This window comes from Megascapheus bottae, chromosome 21, assembly GCF_031878675.1.
Source record: "Megascapheus bottae isolate mThoBot1 chromosome 21, mThoBot2.hap1, whole genome shotgun sequence".
NCBI classification, from domain to species: domain Eukaryota; kingdom Metazoa; phylum Chordata; class Mammalia; order Rodentia; family Geomyidae; genus Megascapheus; species Megascapheus bottae.
In genome coordinates, this window is record NC_143529.1 from 28817560 (window position 1) to 28836987 (window position 19428).

At 38.3% G+C, this 19428-nt stretch overlaps 1 protein-coding gene across 2 annotated transcripts in view; it reads right to left on the minus strand.

The window, feature by feature from the left end:
• Wdfy1 (WD repeat and FYVE domain containing 1) overlaps window positions 1-19428 on the minus strand; it is a 45908-nt gene that overhangs the window by 15197 nt on the left and 11283 nt on the right. The window contains exons 1-6 of one of the 2 annotated variants that reach the window (XM_090354909.1): window positions 16310-16390; window positions 16026-16093; window positions 11032-11105; window positions 9094-9148; window positions 3579-3729; window positions 1525-1637 (exon numbers count right to left, since the gene is read on the minus strand). In XM_090354909.1, coding sequence (XP_090211035.1) covers window positions 1525-1637; window positions 3579-3729; window positions 9094-9148; window positions 11032-11105; window positions 16026-16032 — 400 coding nt within the window. In that variant the 5' untranslated portion in view covers window positions 16033-16093; window positions 16310-16390. Of the gene's footprint in view, window positions 1-1524; window positions 1638-3578; window positions 3730-9093; window positions 9149-11031; window positions 11106-16025; window positions 16094-16309; window positions 16391-19428 lie in introns of those variants that run through there. The other variant, XM_090354908.1, reaches the window with a different exon arrangement.

Here is a 19428-nt window from a genome sequence, read left to right on the forward strand (position 1 = left end):
AACAAACAGACAGACAAACAAATGGGAGCTGGGAGCATGGCCTAGTGGTAGAGTGCTTGCCTAGCATGCACAAAGCCCTCGGTTTGATTCCTTAGTACTATATACACAGAAAAGGCCAGAAGTGGTGCTGTAGCTCAAATGGTAGTGTGCTAGCCCAAGGACAGTGCCCAAGCCCTGATTCAAGCCCCAGGACTGGTGGTAAAAAAAAAAAAAAAAAGGAGAAGAAGTAGAAGAAAAAGAGAAACCTAAACCTTACATTTCCCACTTCATTGGCTAGCTCATCAAATCTGATACCTCAGGTTATCTGCAGCTTTCTCTTTCAATGAATCTCTTCATTGTTCATTGGCTATTGTTGAATTAGTAAAGAATTATTAACGAAGTTAATAAAGCTGAACTATTATATCAGTTAATAGTAATTCTGTAGGGTATACAGAACACAAATAAAGCACATGATAGAAAATAGTTTCTCACAAACTTTCCCAAAACAATATCGAAGGGAAGAGAATGAAGCACTCTTCAAAACTAGCTTCCACAGCCAGTTTTGCAGGAATCTGACCCTATTTAATCTTATGTTTCCGCCCTCCTTCAACTAGAGATCTAGAAGCACAGTCATCCAATATGAATACAACTAAGTTATCCCAGAGCCCAGAAAACACATAAGGGCCTGGAGGTCATGAGAAAGTACTCAAAAATAAAATGTGATTTCCCCCCACCCCCCCGCCCAGTCTCTACTTCCTCACAAAATCTATTCTTTGTTTTTCATCTTCCCCATCCTTAATCTGATACATAGATTAGATAAAACACATAGAATACATTTGTTACTTAAAATAGTAGCTACTGTCATAAATACTCCTTTATTACTTATTTCAACAGGTCTTTGTTTCTTCGGTCTAAAGCCTATGCTCCTAATTTGTGACTCTTACAACAATATGATCTTGTGATCTGAAAATTTAAAAAAAAAACTGACTTGCAAATGGCTTAGTGTTCAATGAAACTGAATTATTGCACACAAATGCATGCAACTTGAACAATCCAGCCAAGAGAATCTTACAGTTCTTTCACAAAACATTGCTAACTCATTGCACTGTAGAAATAAGCGAAGTTTACATGCTAATTCATTACTCCAAGTCTCAGAGTAAGTTTGCTAAATATTATTCTGAGCCAGCCCACATCTCTTCTAATTGTTGACACTTCACAGGCTTGCCAAAGGCTTTAGAAATTGACAAATTTAGTAGCATTAACAATTCTTTTACATCTCATCATTACAAGAAACTTTACTGTTCTAATAAAAATAATAAATTATCTCAGGAAGATAATACGGAAAATATTATTCATTCAATTTAGGAGCTTTTGTCAACATGAAATTGAAACCAACACCATACCTACTTTCACTTAGTTTCTTCTATTTTTAGCAAACTGAGGTCAAACGAAAACTGACAGATCATGAGGAGTTGAGAACTGGCTCCCACCTAATTCAGCAGCTTATATCAGGTGAGAACCTGTTTGGGAGACCACAGTGCCTACCTTCATGCCCTTTGAGGGTCGTGATAACAGAACATGTGCTCTGTTCAAGCTTCAGGAGTGTAATCTGTCCAGAGTAATCTCCAACAAAGGCATACTGAGTATCAAAATCATATCTGAGAAACAGTTAAGGATATACAAAGAACTCATCTCAAGATCTTCCCTTTATCAATGTCATAATAATGCATTTTAAAGACAATGAGCACAAATCTAAAACAAAATCCAACAACACTAAGTACAGAAAAAGAAAACGAAACCAGCCAGAATTACAGGGAAAGTCCATATTCATCCATTCATTAAGAACTCATTAATATATCAAGCACTATTATCCTCAGAACTGACAATGGAAATAGGAAAGACAGGTAGATATAATCATTATAATAAAATACACTAAAGTAAATTGCTAAATATTGAGATTGGCAAGAAAACACTGGATCTGGCAGCTTTTCATCAGATATCTCTGAAAACCATGCTAAACTGAAAGCAGATATAGGATAAATCCATCTTTATGTTTACCTGAATGCTTTTTTTTTTCTTTTTTTGGTTGTGGTTTTTGGTTTTTTGCTGGTCCTAGGACTTGATCTCAGGGCCTGGGTGCTGTCCCTGGGCTTTCTCAAGGCTAGTTAGTGCTCTACCACTTGAGTCACAGCAGCAGTATCAGCCTTTTCTGTGTATGTGGTACTGAGGAACTGAACCCAAGGCTTTGTGTATGCTAGGTAAGTACTCTACCATTAGGCCACGCTCATGGCCCTGAATGATCCAGTTTTAAATAAAGACAGTGATTTAACTTATTTAGCAATCCAAAAGGCACATCTTTGTAGGAGTCCTTGTAAATTTCTATTTAAAATACATTAATTGGTTGTGTGCCAGTGGCTCATGCCTGTAATCCTAGCTCCTCAGGAGGCTTAGATCTGAGGATCACAGTTCAAAGCTAGACCAGACAGGAAAGTCCATGTGACCATTATCGCCAATGAACTACTCAGAAAAAGCCAGAAGTGGCACTGTAGCTCACTGTGGCTCAGCACCCAAGCCCGAAGTATAAGCCCAAGGACTGGCAAAAAAGTAAAATAAACAAATAAATAAAACATTGTTGGTAGCAACTCATTACTTCCTGTTTATGGCTGCACACAATAGGGTAACTCTGTGTTCAGTCAGATAGCTAGTATTCTTCCAAATCACAGGACAAAGGAGCACCAAGCCAAGACCACAGCTGTGATTCTGTGTCATATTCTAGAGACCACAAGTGAGAGATCACATGAAAGACAAATGCACACAATACATGACTATTTCTCCTTCTTTGAATGTAAAATGCATGGCGTATTTTTCTTTTTGGAGACAGAGTCTGGTTTTTACAGCCCCAAGCTGGCCTCGAGTTAGTGATCCTCCTGTTTCCTCAAGGCTAGTATTATCAGTCAGCATAGGCCTCCAGCTTCTAGGCAAGACTCTATCACAGAGCCACAACCAGTCCTTTAGCATACATTTTTTCCTTTAATTTTATAGGCTGTCCTCATTTTAATTGTTATTGTTTTAAATTGTATTATTGTCAAATAGCTCTGCAGAGGGATTGTAGTTCAACGTATCAACTTATGAGCATAATGCACTGTGATCAATGTCACCTCTTCCATCATTCGCCTATTTCAATCCACCCATCCCCTCCATGAACTAGGTTATCTTACCTCCACTTCCTGGGCTTTCCTAATGATTATCATTTTGGTGTCTATCCTAGGACTCAAGCTCATGCTTATACACTGTCTCTGAACTTTTCTGCTCAAAGCTAGTATTCCACTTCTGGCTTTTTAGTAGTTAACTGAGACTCAGGCTTTGAACTGCCAATCTTTATATCTCAACCTCCTGAGCAGTTAGGATTAAGACATGAGCCATTCAATTATTATTTTTAATAGAACCATCTTACACTGAAGAGGAAATACAGAAATCCTTGGATTTTATGTGAAATATGTAGCAATCCTTTGCTTTTTAAATTTCAACAAGAGATCATCTCAACTAAATACTGAGAAAACAAAAGTGTGGGTAGGAAAGGCCGGCATGTAGCAGGATACTGTAAACACGAAGCCCAAGAGCTGAAGAAGTGCCGCCCCAGCATGTTTCCACTCTGCGTGCACATCCAGCTGACACACTTGTCGTGGCCAGTGCTGATTACCCACTCTGTGGCCAAGCTGAAGATGATGGCAGACACCCGATTCTGATGAGCTGCGGGAAGACAAAGGAGAGGCTGTGTCCTTCATCAAGAACAGTGACGTTCAGAAACACCTCTCAAAGGGGCAAGGACTGAGGCCCAACTTCTCCACCTCTGTGGCTCTCAACAGTACCCCAGGAAAATGCAGCATTCCCCAATTCTCTCCCTCCCTCCCCGCCCCCAGCAGATTTCAGACAATCTGCCCCACCCCCAATGCATTAGGATAGGCTCTTCCCAAGGCCTGCCCACTGCAGGCCATCAGAAGCCACATGATCATTTAAAGGCAATGCTCAGGAGGGATATGAGTAACAGTAAACAGATTTCAGCTTGTATTTAACATTTTTTTATTTATACAAAGTATGTGTGATATTTTCTAATCCAAAGTAACAGCTGAAGAGAAAGTTTTTCTATCTAACTTATGAAGTATTTCCAAGTTATTATCAGCCACACCAGGACAGAGACTGACTTCTACTTTGTCTAGTGGAAGGTACTGAATGCAGCAAGTTTTTAATGAATAAACAAAAATCAGAGGCTAAAAACATGTTCTCATATCTACAATCTGCTTTGAAAGAACTAGGGGACTCTTCCCCAAATACCACTCCCCACTTCTAAGAGGTCATGCTAAGCAATGAATACTCTCAAAGGTCCCTGAAAGATAAAGGGTGCTTCCATAGCTAATGATCTTATCCTCAAATACCAAGTCCCAGCTAATGACATGGTGACTGATGGGCAGGTCCAGTGGTATTTTCTACTGTAATAATGTTTCTAATATCCACCCTGTGCTGATGGACATTATTATGCTCATTTCCAGAGAAGATTATTAAGTCTATGCTGAAAGTCCTCTAAGTAATAGATTAGGTTGGTTTGTCTGACCCAATCACTTATCCCACTAAATTTCAGCTATCAAAGTATAGATAAACATGACAGGTCTACACTTGCTTGTGGGAAAGATGCTGAAGTGAACACTCAATTACACATTCTCAGGAAAAACTGCCCAATTTCTAAGATTATATCCTTCAGCTGCTTGTACTGTTATTCTTTCAGTGTTCTTTCTTTTATGAAGTTTGGTAATGGATATTTTGTTACATTGCCAAATAAAACAATCTTTGGCAATCTTTGTATTAGTTTTCAATATGTATGTAAAATGTTCTTTGGTCCAAAAACCATCATATATATCACACTGCCCTTCAGCTCATAAAACATTCTAACCAACAAAATATAGATGTAATAATATGAGATATGTAAGAAACAATTGGATAAAAATTTAATGACATATGAAATATCTTAGTAAAGAATTTGCTTCTTGGCAAAAATACTGATTAGGCTCATAAGAGCTCTCCAAATTCCTCAGTACAAATTTCATAAAGACTTAGGAGATTGTTGATCTTGTTACAGGTAAGCCTGCTGGCCACAGCTGAGAATCCAGTGTCATCTGTGTTTTGTAACTCTGCAGTGTGGCACATTATTTAACAATGCAAGGCTGCCACTTACTATCACAAAGCAGTTTCTACAACCAAAATACCAAGCTTAAGTGTACAATCATTATTTATATAGCTTATCCTATCCACATTTCAAACAGGTGAAATCACGTTGAGTTTTATTATTGGACCACAGTTTACCAAGATCAGCATATACTTAAAACATCTAGACTATAATTTCACCTCTATCCACAGGCCTGAAACACAAAGTCTGAGGGACTATGCTCTGGCATTTTCAATCAGACTTAGTTTTTGTTAAATTTAAAAGGCAGAGGAAAAAAAGAGGGGTAAATGCATATGCAATAGATGTTTCAAAACAAAGGAGCTTATAATTCAATTAGGAAAACACAACTCCTTGAAAAGTAGGGCAAAGCTATAAACAGACAGTTCATGAAAGGCATCTAATGGCTAATGTTAAAGCTTAAGTAATGTTTAAATGATGAACTCAGATTATCAAACAGACAAAACAAACAAAAAAAATCCAAAATCTAAAGGCAGCCATATAGATTAATAAGCAGGTACACTCAGCCACTTTTCTTCAGAGAGAGAAAATGTATACTTGAGAAGCAATTTGCAAAACAGGTATTAAAACTCTTTTTTTAAAAGAATTTATTAATGTTGATTTTTACATCATATTTTATTTTTTAATATATTTTTATTGTAATTAATAAAAGGGTTACATGGTATTTGCCAGATAGAAGGTGCATTAATTTACATCATATTTTAAATGACAAGTTTAACAAACAAGTGTTCAAGGAGGGAATCTCTATTTACAATCACTGGGACTTAGTATTTAGAACTTAATCAAAATTAGGCTAAGGGTTTGTATGTCATAGAAACATATTAATTTAAGAAATAAAACATTATGTCTATAGAGTCATAGGTTTTTGTGTCTATATAGTTATGTTTATATTTCCATTACCATGTCCATAGCTTTGGGTATGCAGTTATAGTCCTCGCTCTTGTACTCTTTGGATTTAATAGCCACATATTAAGGATACCATGCGCCTTTTGTTCCTTAGGTCTTGACTTGTCTCACTCAACATGATTCGCTCTAGATTCATCCATTTCCCTGTGAATGCCATTATTTTATCTTGTCTGTTGGCTATGTAGAATTCCATTGTCTATATATACCACATTTTCTGTATCCATTCATCTGCAGTAGGGCATCTGGCTTGTTTCCATCGCCTGGCTATTGTGAATAGTGCAGAGATGAACATAGCTGAGCAGGTGTCCTTATAATATCTTGGGTCTTGATGTTTAGGATAGATGCCCAGAAGTGGTATGGTGGGATCATAGGGAAGGTCTACTTTCAGTTCTTTAAGAAACCTCCACACTGCTTTCCAGAGTGGCTGAACTAGTCTGCATTCCCACCAGCAGTGTAGTAGGGTTCCTTTTTCTCCACAACCCCACCAGCAACTGTCATTGTCTGAGTTCCAAATCTTGGCCATTCTTGTTGGGGTAAGGTAGTATCTTAGGGTTGTTTTTATTTGCATTTCCTTTATGACCATAGATGATGAACATTTTCTCATATGCTTTTCTGCCATTTTAATCTCTTCTTCTGATAAGTCTCTCTTTAGTTCCCTTGCCCATTTAGTGAATGGTTTATTGGGTTTGGGGGGGATTAGTTTCTTGAGTCCCCTGTAGATATTGGATATTAAGTATTTGTCAGATGTATTGTTGGTGAATATCTTTTCCCAGTTGGTTGATTGTCTCTCTACTTTTGCAACTATGTTTTTATCTGTACAGAAACTTTTTATTTTTAGGTAGTCCCATTTATCTCTCCAATCTGTTGTGACCCTGGGATTCTGTTCAGGAATCTGTTGCCTGTGCCTATGAGTTCCAGTGTCTCTCCTACTTTATCATGTAGCAGTTTCACGGTTTCCAGTCTGACGTTGAGGTCTTTGATCCACTTTGAGTTGGCAAAAAACTAGGGTCAATTTTTAGTTTTCTCCATGTGGCTGCCCACTTTTGCCAGCACCAATAATTGAATAGGCTGTGTTTGTTCCACTGTATATCTTTGGCTCCTTTGTCAAATACAAGTTGCCTATAGGTATGTGGTTCTATTTCTGGGTCTTTGATTCTGTTCCACTGATCTTCTGGTCTGTTTTTGTGCCAATGCCAAGCAGTTTTTGTTATTATGGCTCTATAGTTGAGTTTGAAGTCTGGTATTGTAATACCACCAGCATTGCTCTTTTTGCCTAGAATCGTTTTGGCTATTCTAGGTCTTTTCGTGTTCCATATGAATCTTTGGATTATATCTTCTATTTCCGTAAAGAATGTCTTTGGGATTTTGATGGGGATTGCATTGAATTTGTATATCAATTTTGGCAGTATAGCCATTTTCACTATGTTGGTTCTCCCTAGCCATGAGCATGGGATGTCTTTCCATTTCCTAGTGTCCTCTTTAATTTCTTTCGTTAGGCTTTTATAGTTTTCATTGAATAATTCCTTTACATCTTTGGTTAAGTATATTCCTAAGTATTTTATTCTTTTGGGGGCTACTGCGAATGGGATCATTTTCTTGATTTGGCCTTCTGTTTGTGTATTGTTGGTGTACAAGAAGGCTACTAACTTCTGAAGGTTAATTTTGTATTCTGCCACTTTGCTAAAGTAGTTTATTAATTCTAGAAGTTTGGGAGTGGAGTTTGTTGGGTCACTCAAGTAGAAGATCATGTTATCTGCGGATAGGGATAGTTTAATTTCTTCTTTCCCTATGTGGATCCCTTTCATGTCCTTTTCTTGCCTTATTGCTCTGGCTAAGGGTTCCAGCACTATATTGAAGAGAAGTGGAGAGAGTGGGCATCCCTGTCTAGTTCCTGATTTTAAGGTGAATGGTTCCAGTCTTTCACCATTTAGTATAATACTGGCTGTAGGTTTTTCATATATGGCTTTCACTATTTTGAGGAATGTACCTCTTATTCCTATTTTTTCTAGTGCTTTCAACATGAATAGATGTTGTATTTTGTCAAATGCCTTCTCTGCGTCCAGAGAAATTATCACATGATTTTTATCCTTAGCTCTATTGATGTGATGGATTACATTGATTGATTTGCGAATGTTAAACCAGCCTTGCATCTGTGGGATGAAGTTTACTTGATCATAGTGTATGATTTTTTAAAATTTGTTTCTGGATTCTGTTGGCCAATATTTTCTTGAGAAGTTTTGCGTCTGTGTTCATTAGAGAGATAGGTCTGTAGTTTTCTTTTTTTGTTGGGTCTTTCCCTGGTTTGGGGATGAGAGTAATATTAGCTTCATAAAATGAGTTTGGTATTGCTCCTTCTGTTTCTATTTCTCGGAAGAGTTTCAAGAGTATAGGTGTTATTTCATCTTTAAATGTCTTGTAGAATTCCACAGTGAATCCATCTGGACCTGGGCTCTTTTTGGTTGGCATTTCCCTGATTGCTTCCACAATTTCGTTGTAAGAGATTAAAACTCTTTTAATGTTCGGTCCAATTATACCATGGGGAGACATTTGTATTAAAAAGAAGTAATCAGAATTATAGAACTGGAGTCCAAGAAATGGTTAAGGACACATACACACATATTTATACACACTGCTTTATATTACATTCACACGAACAGATATAAAAACACAGATGCACATACCTGCAAGCACACATACATAACGAATGTATAGTACATGTATTATCAAAATACATGGAGTAAGTACATGTGTTCAGGATAAAAGAATGGTTTAATTAATTAAACATGTACCTATTAAATGTTAATGAGCAGGAAAAGATGATGAATAGCTCTAATTTAGCCTCTGGGGTAAGGAAACTAAAGTGTTAACATAAGAAATGATGCTCTAGGGTTATTTTTTTATTTTACATATATATATATATATATATATATATATATGATACATGTAAGAGTGTATGTGTGTGTCATAATTACCTGGGTAGGTCTTGATAAAGTTCATTTTATTAAAATCTTCAGAAATGTGAAACTCCTAAAAGTAAACATATGCAATAAGAAAACAGTTATGGTTTTTAGAACAACTTTCAAACTGAGTGAAGTTCAAAAATGCTTATCACAAGACCCAGGATTCAAAATGAGCTGCTTAGGTATATAAATGCTCTTTCGTCACAAGTCCTTGAGCCACCATGGAATGGGACAGAGACATTGCCATGCCAGTCACAGCATTTCCATTCAGTTCTCCCTCCTCAAGTGAGCCTCTCCCTCCTCAGCTGCAAGTTTCATTGAATTTGCTGTCTTGCTAAATTTTCTAAAGACGCTAAACTTTGTAAGTAGGAAAAAAGTATATGCTTTATTTATTTTTTTATTCTTTTTTTTTTTTTTTGCCAGTCCTGGGCTTGAGCTCAGGGCCTGAGCACTGTCCTTGGACTTTCTCAAGGCTAGAGCTCTACCACTTGAGCCTCAGCACCACTTCCGGCTTTTTTCTATGTATGTGGTACCAAGGAATCGAACCCGGGTCTTCATGAATGCTAGGCAAGCACTTTAACCACTAGGCCAAATTCCCGGCCCAAATATATGCTTTTTTAATTTTAAAGGAGCTTTGGCATACTAGCACAACAATGTTCATTGCAGCATTATTCACCATAGCAAAGATATGGAACCAACCTAGATGTCCCTCAGTTGATGAGTGGATCAACAAGTTGTGGTATTTGTACACAATGGAATTCTATGCTGCTGTCAGAAAAAACGACATCGACCCATTTGTTAGGAAATGGAAAGACTTAGAAAAAAATCATATTAAGTGAAGTAAGCCAGACTCAAAGGAACTTAGGCTCAATGGTTTCCCTCATTTGTCATAATCAGTAGAAACCTTGTGCTCTACTAGCGAGATCTCCAATAGAGCAAAACCTTGATACATAAGGCCATATAGTATGAAGCTAATTGAAAGGATCTCCAGGATACTGAAACAAAAGCCATATAATGAATGATTGTTGTCCTTAATGTACTATGTTATCTCTCATCTCCTTTGCTGTCCTTTGGGTATCTCATATTGTTACAGTATCTCACTTTGTTATCTGATATACTGAATTTATTTGTATTTGGTTATTTGAAATTTGATAGGGAAGGGGAGAAAACCAAGACGGGGGGTGGGTGGTGGGTGGGGGGGGAGGGTAATGGGTACCAAGGCATGTGAAAGGGTATCAATGTATGTGAATTAATGCACCTTCTATCTGGCAAATATCATGTAACCCTTTTATTAATTACAATAAAAAAAAGCTTTGGCATAAAACTAAGATAAAATAAAACTGTAGAGAAACTAAGAATTCTATTGACCAATGCTAAAATGTACCTCATTTTTTTAAGTACAGGGATTTGAATATTTGGGCTTGCTAAATGCCCTACCAGTTGATCCATGCCTGCAACTAAAATGCTCAATTCTTAAAATTAAAGCTCTGTGTAACATGGACAAGAAACACACATAGGAATACAGACTTGCTGTTTTCTACACTGCTCTGGTAAAGCACACAAATGTATGATTATTGTATGTACTGATCCTTACTAATCTCTGGTACAGAGATCAACTGCCAATAAATACAAAAATGGATTTACATTGTGTGTTTCCACAAGCTAAAGATCCATAGGAATTTCATAACTACAAATTCAAACTACAGTATGAATGAACGTTGGACTCATTACATAAGAAGTCATAAAAGGCCATATCCTATGTAATTGTTGGAGTAACATACATGAAATAGACTGATACACTCAGAAAGTACAGCAGTGGTTGGTCACCAGGAGTGTGTAATTTATACAGAAACACTTCTCGTGTCAAACAATCAGGCATTTATTGCAATAACATTATTATAAAGTGACCAACACAAAGATATTAATGCAGAGACCATGAACAATACCTACCATTACAGCTCCATTATCCTGGCCAACAAATATCCGCCTGCTATCGTGATGATAAGCCATAGCAGAACAAGGAGCTGCCGGAAGACAAAGAGCACATCAGAGCATAGCTAAGCACCTTAAGTCACTCTCTAAAGTATATCACTAAGAGCTGCAAAATTTACATCACAAAGCAGGGGAGGGAAAGGTGTTAAGAAAAAATAATTATGAAATTCAAATGTAAACCAAGTTTTCTCTGTTGTTTTAGCTTAAAGGTTTTTTTTTTTTTTTAAGTCTCATCTAGTTGAAATTCCTATGGATAGCCATGAAGTTTGTAGACCACAGCCTATGTACGATCTGACAACAAATGTCCATTAGGTCATCTTGCCTCTGTCAGAATCTGTAGAATCTGTAGAATCCGTAGTAGGGTTACCAGCATGAGAACTCCCATGCCATGGTGGATATGCACAAGCTGGCCAAATTACTCTGCCACCTGAGGCTACATTCTTCCCCAGTGATCCAAAAATGTTCCTAAGAAGTAGGTAGTTGGAGGGGATGGGTAGGGTTAGGCAAGATGGGAAGGGTGATAATAATCAAGATGAATTGTCCTAAAAAAAAAAAAAAAGACATTTTGAATAGAAACCTCTTTGTACAACTACTTGCATTTTTTTTTTTTTGCCGGTCCTGGGGCTTGAACTCAGAACCTGGGCATTGTCCTTGAGCTTTCTCAAGGCTAGCACTCTACTACTTGAGCCACAACACCACTTTCGGCTTTTTCTGTGTAGGTGGTACCAAGGAATCAAACAAAGGGCTTCGTGCATGCTAGGCAAGCACTCTACCACTAGGGCATGCTCCTAGCCCCAACTACCTACAATTAAAAACAAACAACAAACAAACAGAAAACACCCCTTATGGAATGACACAACACCCTATCTGCAGTAACCAGAGTGGCAAGATAGGATAGTTTCTTGGTCCACACAGGTGGTGTGTTTAGGATGCCATCTTCCTCTTCTTGTGTATACGTGCTTCCCAGGATCCACCTACCCCTTTTCTAGAAGTCAAGAGCCATAGAAGAAGTTCTTCTGAGAAAAGAGAAATTCCAGTTTGTCTCCTGTTAAAATTCAGAATGAAACACAACATTTTGCTGGCTCATGTCAATAATTCTAGTCAGGAAATTGAGCTCTGGAGGACAGAGGTTCAAAGCCAGACAGGTAGAAATGTGAGATTCTATTGCCAATTAACCAGAAAAATACTGAACTGAAAACACTACTCAAGTGGTAAAGTAATAAAGGGAAGCAAGTGTGAGGTCATGAGTTCAAGTTCTAGCCCACCAAAAAAACAAAAACAAAAATAAAAACATTAGTAAACATTGAATTTATTTTAACCTAAAGAATTTTAATCAACAGTAGAAGAACCACAAGATGGCATGCCTGCCAGTAACAAAAGTGAAGCAAAACAAATGAATTTGACTTGGCTTTGAAATAAACTCATAAACAAGTACAAGAAAAAGAAAGATCTAAATAAGTCACCACTTGAACACATCTTAAAATTCTTTTTACAAGGGAAGTAAGTAAATAAACTATGTAACACTAGGTGGTACCCAAAGGTAAAATATACAACTGCAGAGAAAAGCTGTTTCACAGAAGACAAGAACCACATAAATGAAGGCAGGTACTAAAACATTACCAAACAGAACTGGCATTAGACCTGCATACCTCTATCCCTTTACTCTCAATTCTAGGTTTGAGATTATGTCTAAAAATCATTTTAAGAATTATAATCACAAACATATACCTCTTTGTACAATTAAAAATGTTGTTACCATGCATAAAAATCTTACTGACAAATCAAATCATGTTTTGATAATTTCAGGCATTCATTCCCAATATTTTTGCTTGTTCTTTAGTTGATAATTAACCTTTTTTTTCTGTATTCCTCTTTTTGGTAATTAATATTGATGCATTGTTTTCAATTCTTCAGATAACCAATTAACAAACTACAAAATACACAAAATCCTTCTTTATATTAAAATCTCAACATGCTCAAGGAAAATCTAGAGAATTTTTAATACTAGGCTTATAAAAATAAAAAGCTTCCCAGTTTGTTATATATACAAAACAAACAGTAAAAGTGAGGATTTCTCCTAAGATAAACAACAGACATTTTACAAAGAAGGGAAAGGTTGAATAGTCAGTTTTACAAGCAAGAAAATAAAAACACAGATCTTTCAAATCATTGGACTTTTAAAAGGCCAAAATTATATGTTTGAAACATAGACCAAAGTCAAATCCAGTCTTGCTTGTTTGGTTGATATAATGTATTTCATTTTTTAATTGGAATCCAGCCAGGCCCTTTTATTTTCCAACTGTTTATGATCACTTTTGTGGTACAGTGGTAGAGTTAAGTAGTCGTCATAGACTGTTTGTTCCATCATATCTAAATATTTACTGTCTGCCTCTGTGTGGACCCCTCTCCTATCTCTGGTAGACAGCATAGTTTCTGAGTCATAACTGGGCATGATTTGGAATGCCAGCCAAAAGCAATCTACTTCATGCTCTTGACTGTAGTTTTCTTCTCTACAAAGTGGTTTGTAAAAAAATCTACCCATGGGGGATGGAGTTTGCCCTAGTGCTAGAGTGCTTGCCTAGCACGCATGAAGACCTGGGTTCAATTCCTTGGTAACTACATACATAGAAAAAGCCAGGAGCCAGGAGTTTGTCCTAGTGCTAGAGTGCTTGCCTATCATGCACGAAGACCCCGGGTTCAATTCCTCAGTACCACATACATAGAAAAAGCCAGAAATGGTGCTGTGGCTCAAGTGGCAGGGTTTTAGCCTTGAGAAAAAAACCCAAGGATAGTGTTCAGGCCCCAAGCTCAAGCTCAGGACTGGCAAAAAAAAATAGAAATGGTGCTGTGGCTCAAGTGGTAGAGTTCTAGCTTTGAGAAAACCCAAGGACAGTGCTCAAGCCCTGAGTTCAAACCCAGAGACTGGAAAAAAAAATCTATCCTGTAAAGGTATGGCAATAATTTTAAAAAATTATGGCATTTTACAAAGAAAAAGACATAAAATGCCTAGTAATGCAAAAACTAACACTTACCATATTTCTTCAGTTATAGCAGATTCTGCAAATTATTTTCATTGTGAGATAACATTACTGAACAAATGGGCCAGTTCCTCTAGCTGATGCTACTTCTAGCTATGGGATCCATCACAGGGCCAATAGGAAATAAGAAGTCAGCAGTCCAACAGAAGCCTATTATGTGACTGTGGCTATGAGGTGGGCTCAGAGGTCGAGACCACCCCACCCATCTCTGCCCTGTTTATATCCTCAGACAGGTTCCATGAGCACCTCAATAAGACATGAATCACTGCCTATTCCAAGGCAAAAATTGAGAGTGAGAAACAAAGTTAGATGTCACTATGTTCAGATGTAGATAATGAAAAGGCAATTGTGATTGGCACAATAAATTATGATGGGGTTATCAAGTAATCTTCCAAGGTGCTCAGCATTCCACTAGGGTATATATGCTAAGGTTTTATCACACCTCTGATAGTCATTATATAGAATTAAAAGTCTATTTCATATTCTTTGAATTATTCTAAGGGCAAATATGCTAACTAGTACTCAAAGCTATAGCTTATACTCACAAGCTATGCACCATGTCAGCAGTATCTGGACAGTTGTTCTTTGAGGAACTTCATAATGACGTTTAGTACCAAACTACCCAGCACACACCAAATTGTGTTCTCTTGTGCTAGGATCTGAAAACAAAACCCTTTAACTGAGGAAAACCCATCACTAAGGACTCAGTCTTAATGAAGCTAGAGCTGCTTTCTTTCTGTGTAGTTGGTTGGGATAGCAGCATTAGACAGAGACAGACAGACAGACACACACACACTCAATTTGGCCTTGGGGTAACGTCTCTGAGAAGGAGGGCAATATAATGTCAATTGGATTTAGTAACTGGAAGTTTTGGTCAAGATATCCTGACTGTTTCCATACAGAGGCTTTATCCTCAAGATGTAATTCTTTTTTTTTCACTAGTCCTGGGCTTGAGCTCTGGGCCTGAGCATTGTCCTTGGGCTTTCTCAAGGCTAGCGTTCTACGACTTGAGCCACAGCACCATTTCCAGCTTTTTTCTGTGTCTGTGGTACTGAGGAATGGAACATGGGTCTTTGCACATGCTAGGCAAGCACTCTACCACCAGGCCAAATTCCCAGCCCTCCTCAAAATGTACTTTTAGAACATAGCTGACAGAAAAAAAAAATTCCACTTAGTAAACTCTGAAGCTGGGTGCTGGTGGTTTGCACCTGTAATCCTAGCCACTCAGAAGGCTGAGATCAGAGGATTGCAGTTTCAAGCCAACCCAGGCAGGAATGTCTGTGAGATTCATCTTCAATTAAAGAGTAGGCGTGCGTGCACGCACACGCACACACGCACACACGCGCACACACACACACACACACAAAACTGGAAGTGGAGATGTGACTCAAGTTGTAGAGCATTAATTAGCATTGAGGAAACTCACAGTGTACCAGCCCTGGGTTCAAGCCCGTAGGACCTGCACTATATATATATATATATATATTATATATATATGTATATATATATTTATACATACACACACATACACATATATATATATATATACATATAAAGAAAGCAGACCCTGAATCAGAGTGGTGACACTATCTTCAAATACTAAATCTAATTATGAGAGAGTACAGAAGGCTTCTAAAATACTGATGTGTTGTTATCTGAGACAAAGTTGGCACTAAAGTCAGCTGGCCAAGGGAAGACAAAGGGCAACCTAGGGAAAAGGCTCATTCCCCGCCCCCCTCACTCCAGTTTCACTTTACTTAAGTTGGCTTCAGTTAAGCTACTAGACCCAAAATTCTTTACAAAAGAAAGGGAGTTTTCTCATGGTTTATCATAGCCTGTTAGAGGTATTAGGCAACAAAGAAATAGGAGTTTTAAAAAGGTATGGGCAATAGTGTGGCAAATTGCACAACTTACAGGCCATTGTGTGGTAAATACTGGGCCAGTACTGGCCACTGTCTCTCTTCAGCCATACTCGGATGGTTCTGTGGAGAAAAGGAAAAAGTACTTAGTAAATTGTGTTCCAGGAAAACTTCATATTTCATTTTAAAAAAGTTTTCAGTACATATTCCTAACTGGTCTTATATAGTTAGTCAAATAAGCAAAATTGATACACACTTTATTACAGCACATTGGATAAGTATAGTACCTACACAGATAACACATAATTACATATCATGAAATGGTAAGTTATATAGTACCTATGAAGTGGGGTAGTCTAGTGGAAAATGAAGTATGGTCAGCCTACAGCAAATACAAGAGAATTCCTTCATATACTTCCCTGAAGATTAAGAGAACAATGTCATTATGGGAGAAAATGAAGCTGGCTAGATAAAGGGAAAATAAGCTTTGGTAAGCTTATAACAAATACAGGAGATATTCATTCCCCTAAGTTTAAGGAGGCCCGGTGAAGAAAATTCAGAAATCTGATATTTATAAACACAGCAGTGCTTCAAAGAGAGTCAATAGGATGCATCCCTTCCTGAGTGATGCATTTCTCACCCCAAGAACACTTGTTAGTGTCTTGTTAGACTCTTGTCTAACAGGCTGCATGCCTTCCTGAGAAAATTTAAATAACCTCCTGCCCAAAATGCAGATAACGGGGTGCCTCCTCATCTCACGGATTAGGATCTGTTTTGTGCCAGGACACTTTCTAATCTGGAAACTCAGAAAATAACACCAGGTGTGATTAGAGCAAAGACAAAACACCTGTCTTTTCATAATTTTGAAGCCAAATTCTTCAGTCTTTACCACAGAAATACCCCTGGAGCCAAAGAACTGTGTGTCTCTGCTTTAGAACACCCACACTCTGTTAAGGGTCTCTGCCTTGTTTGTTTGATTACTCAATAAGGCTCTGCCAAGTTTTCTTACCATGGTGACTTGTTCAGAAATTCTTATTCTGGCATTGGAAGTCAAGGACGCTGAGTGAAGAGTCCTTACATTTAAAGAGAAACTTTTCTAGCCCTCATCTGTATCCAATGACACTGAGAAGTCAGGATTACAAATTATTTTTTGTGTGTTCCAGGGCTGGGACTTGAACTTAGGGCTCAAAGCTCTTACTGGGGCTTTTTTATTCAAGGCTGGTGCTCTACCATTTAAACTACACCTCTACTGTGAGCTTTTTTGCTGGTTAATTGGAGGTAAGTCTCACAGACTTTTCTGCATGGATTAGCTTTGAACTACGATCCTCACAATTCAGCCCCCCTGGAGTTTGAGGTGTGGCTTAGGTGGCAGAGCACCAGCCAATGGGCAAAAGTGCCAAGTCCTGGTTCCAGTCCTGGTTTCCATCTACAATGATGACAATGACAACAACAACAAACAACAACAACAACAACCAAAGAAAGAAACGAAAAGGAAGAAAAGAAAAGAAAAGAAAAGGAGATCCCAGCCTCCTGAGTAGCCAGAGAGACAGTCGTGAGCCACCAATTCCCAGCTTCAAATAATCTTAATAATATAGAAATATTGGTAATATAATGATACACTAAGAAAACTGAGACCAATCAACGATTTTTCCTTGGTAAAGTGTGCTCAGCTAACTGGGCAACAGACACAAAAAGAAAATGTTCACGAAGAGGCCATTATGCATCAGAAGAGAGGCATGTCCTGCAGCGTGGCTCCTGGACCCACAGCACTCAGCCCACAGTCCTGGAGGAAGTCACCCCACATTCACCAGCACTGGCACAGGGCCATGAGGAAATCCTGTGCATGCGCAGGAAAACGACTAACCAAGAAGCAGCCAATGTTGAACACGTGGCTTTATTGCAAAAGGACAGAACAAAGAGGGCACAGCCAGCCATGTGCGCCCGCGGCCCCTTGCTTCCTCCCCAGGACATTCTTGTGCCACCGCTCCCCTGTTCCACCTCTGCCTCTGTCTCATTCTTTGACCAGTCTGTGTAGAAACTTGCAGGCAACCCAGCAGGAGATGTGACAATCCATCTGAGCAGGGCAGCCAGGAGACACTGCTGCTGCTGCCACTCACCCTTTTCAAGGACAGCCTAACAGAATTCTGGAGAAATTTACAGCATCATCCTTACAGCCTCCACCACGATAAAAGTGGATAGGACTTCTGCCTGACTCCCTCACCTGTGACTGCTTCCTGGTGGAAGGCTGCTTTGGAGCTACTTGAACTTAGACTTTGGTTGTGGGACATTCTATGGTACTTAGATTTGTAAACTTTACCCAGCCTGACCTGGGAAAGGAAGTTCTAAGTCCCCTGATTATATGGGTACCAGTCCTATGGAAACTCCTTAAATTACAGGAGGGAACAGCCTAGGGCCACCAAAGGATTAAACCTGAAAGCTATCCACCTCTTTGGTTTTTTAAGTCAAAGGAAGAGGAGAATGCTGACACATTCTATAACCCTTCAATCACAAACGTCTTGGGTCATGAAAGTGAGGGGCTCTCAAGGAATTTAGTGACATATACTCTCCTCTTGGAAAGTACAACAGTCAGTACTAAACTAACCAAAAGGTCATCTCTTCCACCAAATCACTTAACTTCAAAGAGTCAAACTTCATACACCTTCCAATGATACTTAAATTAGTTCAAGTATATAACAAAATCTGTCCAGACTCCAGAATTTTGAAAAACAGTATTAACAGTATTGCAGTTAAGCCTGCAGATATACTGAGTGCAATTTTGACCAAACATGGTCAAATAAGTAAAAAAATAAAATAAAAAAAACCAAGGGCAATACATGTAATCCCAGCTACTTGGAAGCAGAAATTAGGATCCCAGTTTGAAATTCACCTAAGAAGTTTCCCATCTTAACTAAAAGCACAGGCTTCTGAGGTCACAGCAGGTGCAGATAGGGGGATTACAGTTCACAGCTGACCCCTTCCTCAGATAAAACTCTACATGAAAAAGGAGACATAAAAAAAACTGAAGGTGGCTCAAGTGAGCACTGGCAGGCAAGCACACAGCCATGAGTTCAAACCCCAGCATTGACAAAAAAAGAGTTAAAAAATAAATTTCAAAAGCAAAACGAAATTAATTCCTATAAGCACATTACCAAGCTCAGTTGAGATGGCCAAGCTCAGTCAGTTCTGTGTTATTGTTAGTTGTGTTTATATTGGGTGATCTGTTCACTCTTTCCTTTCTCTTCATTTTGTGAAAATGTGCTTCCCCAAAAGCAAACTATTCCCTCCAAAAGCAAGGTAAAAACTCAAATCCTTAAATTTTAAATGAAAAAATTTAGATCTCATGGAAAGTGGTAGGGCTATAGCAGAACCTGGTGGTATTGCCGTAAAAAAAAAAAAAATCAAGCAAGCATTTGCAGCATTCACAATAAAGAATATGAAGAATATGAAGTAAGATCTTG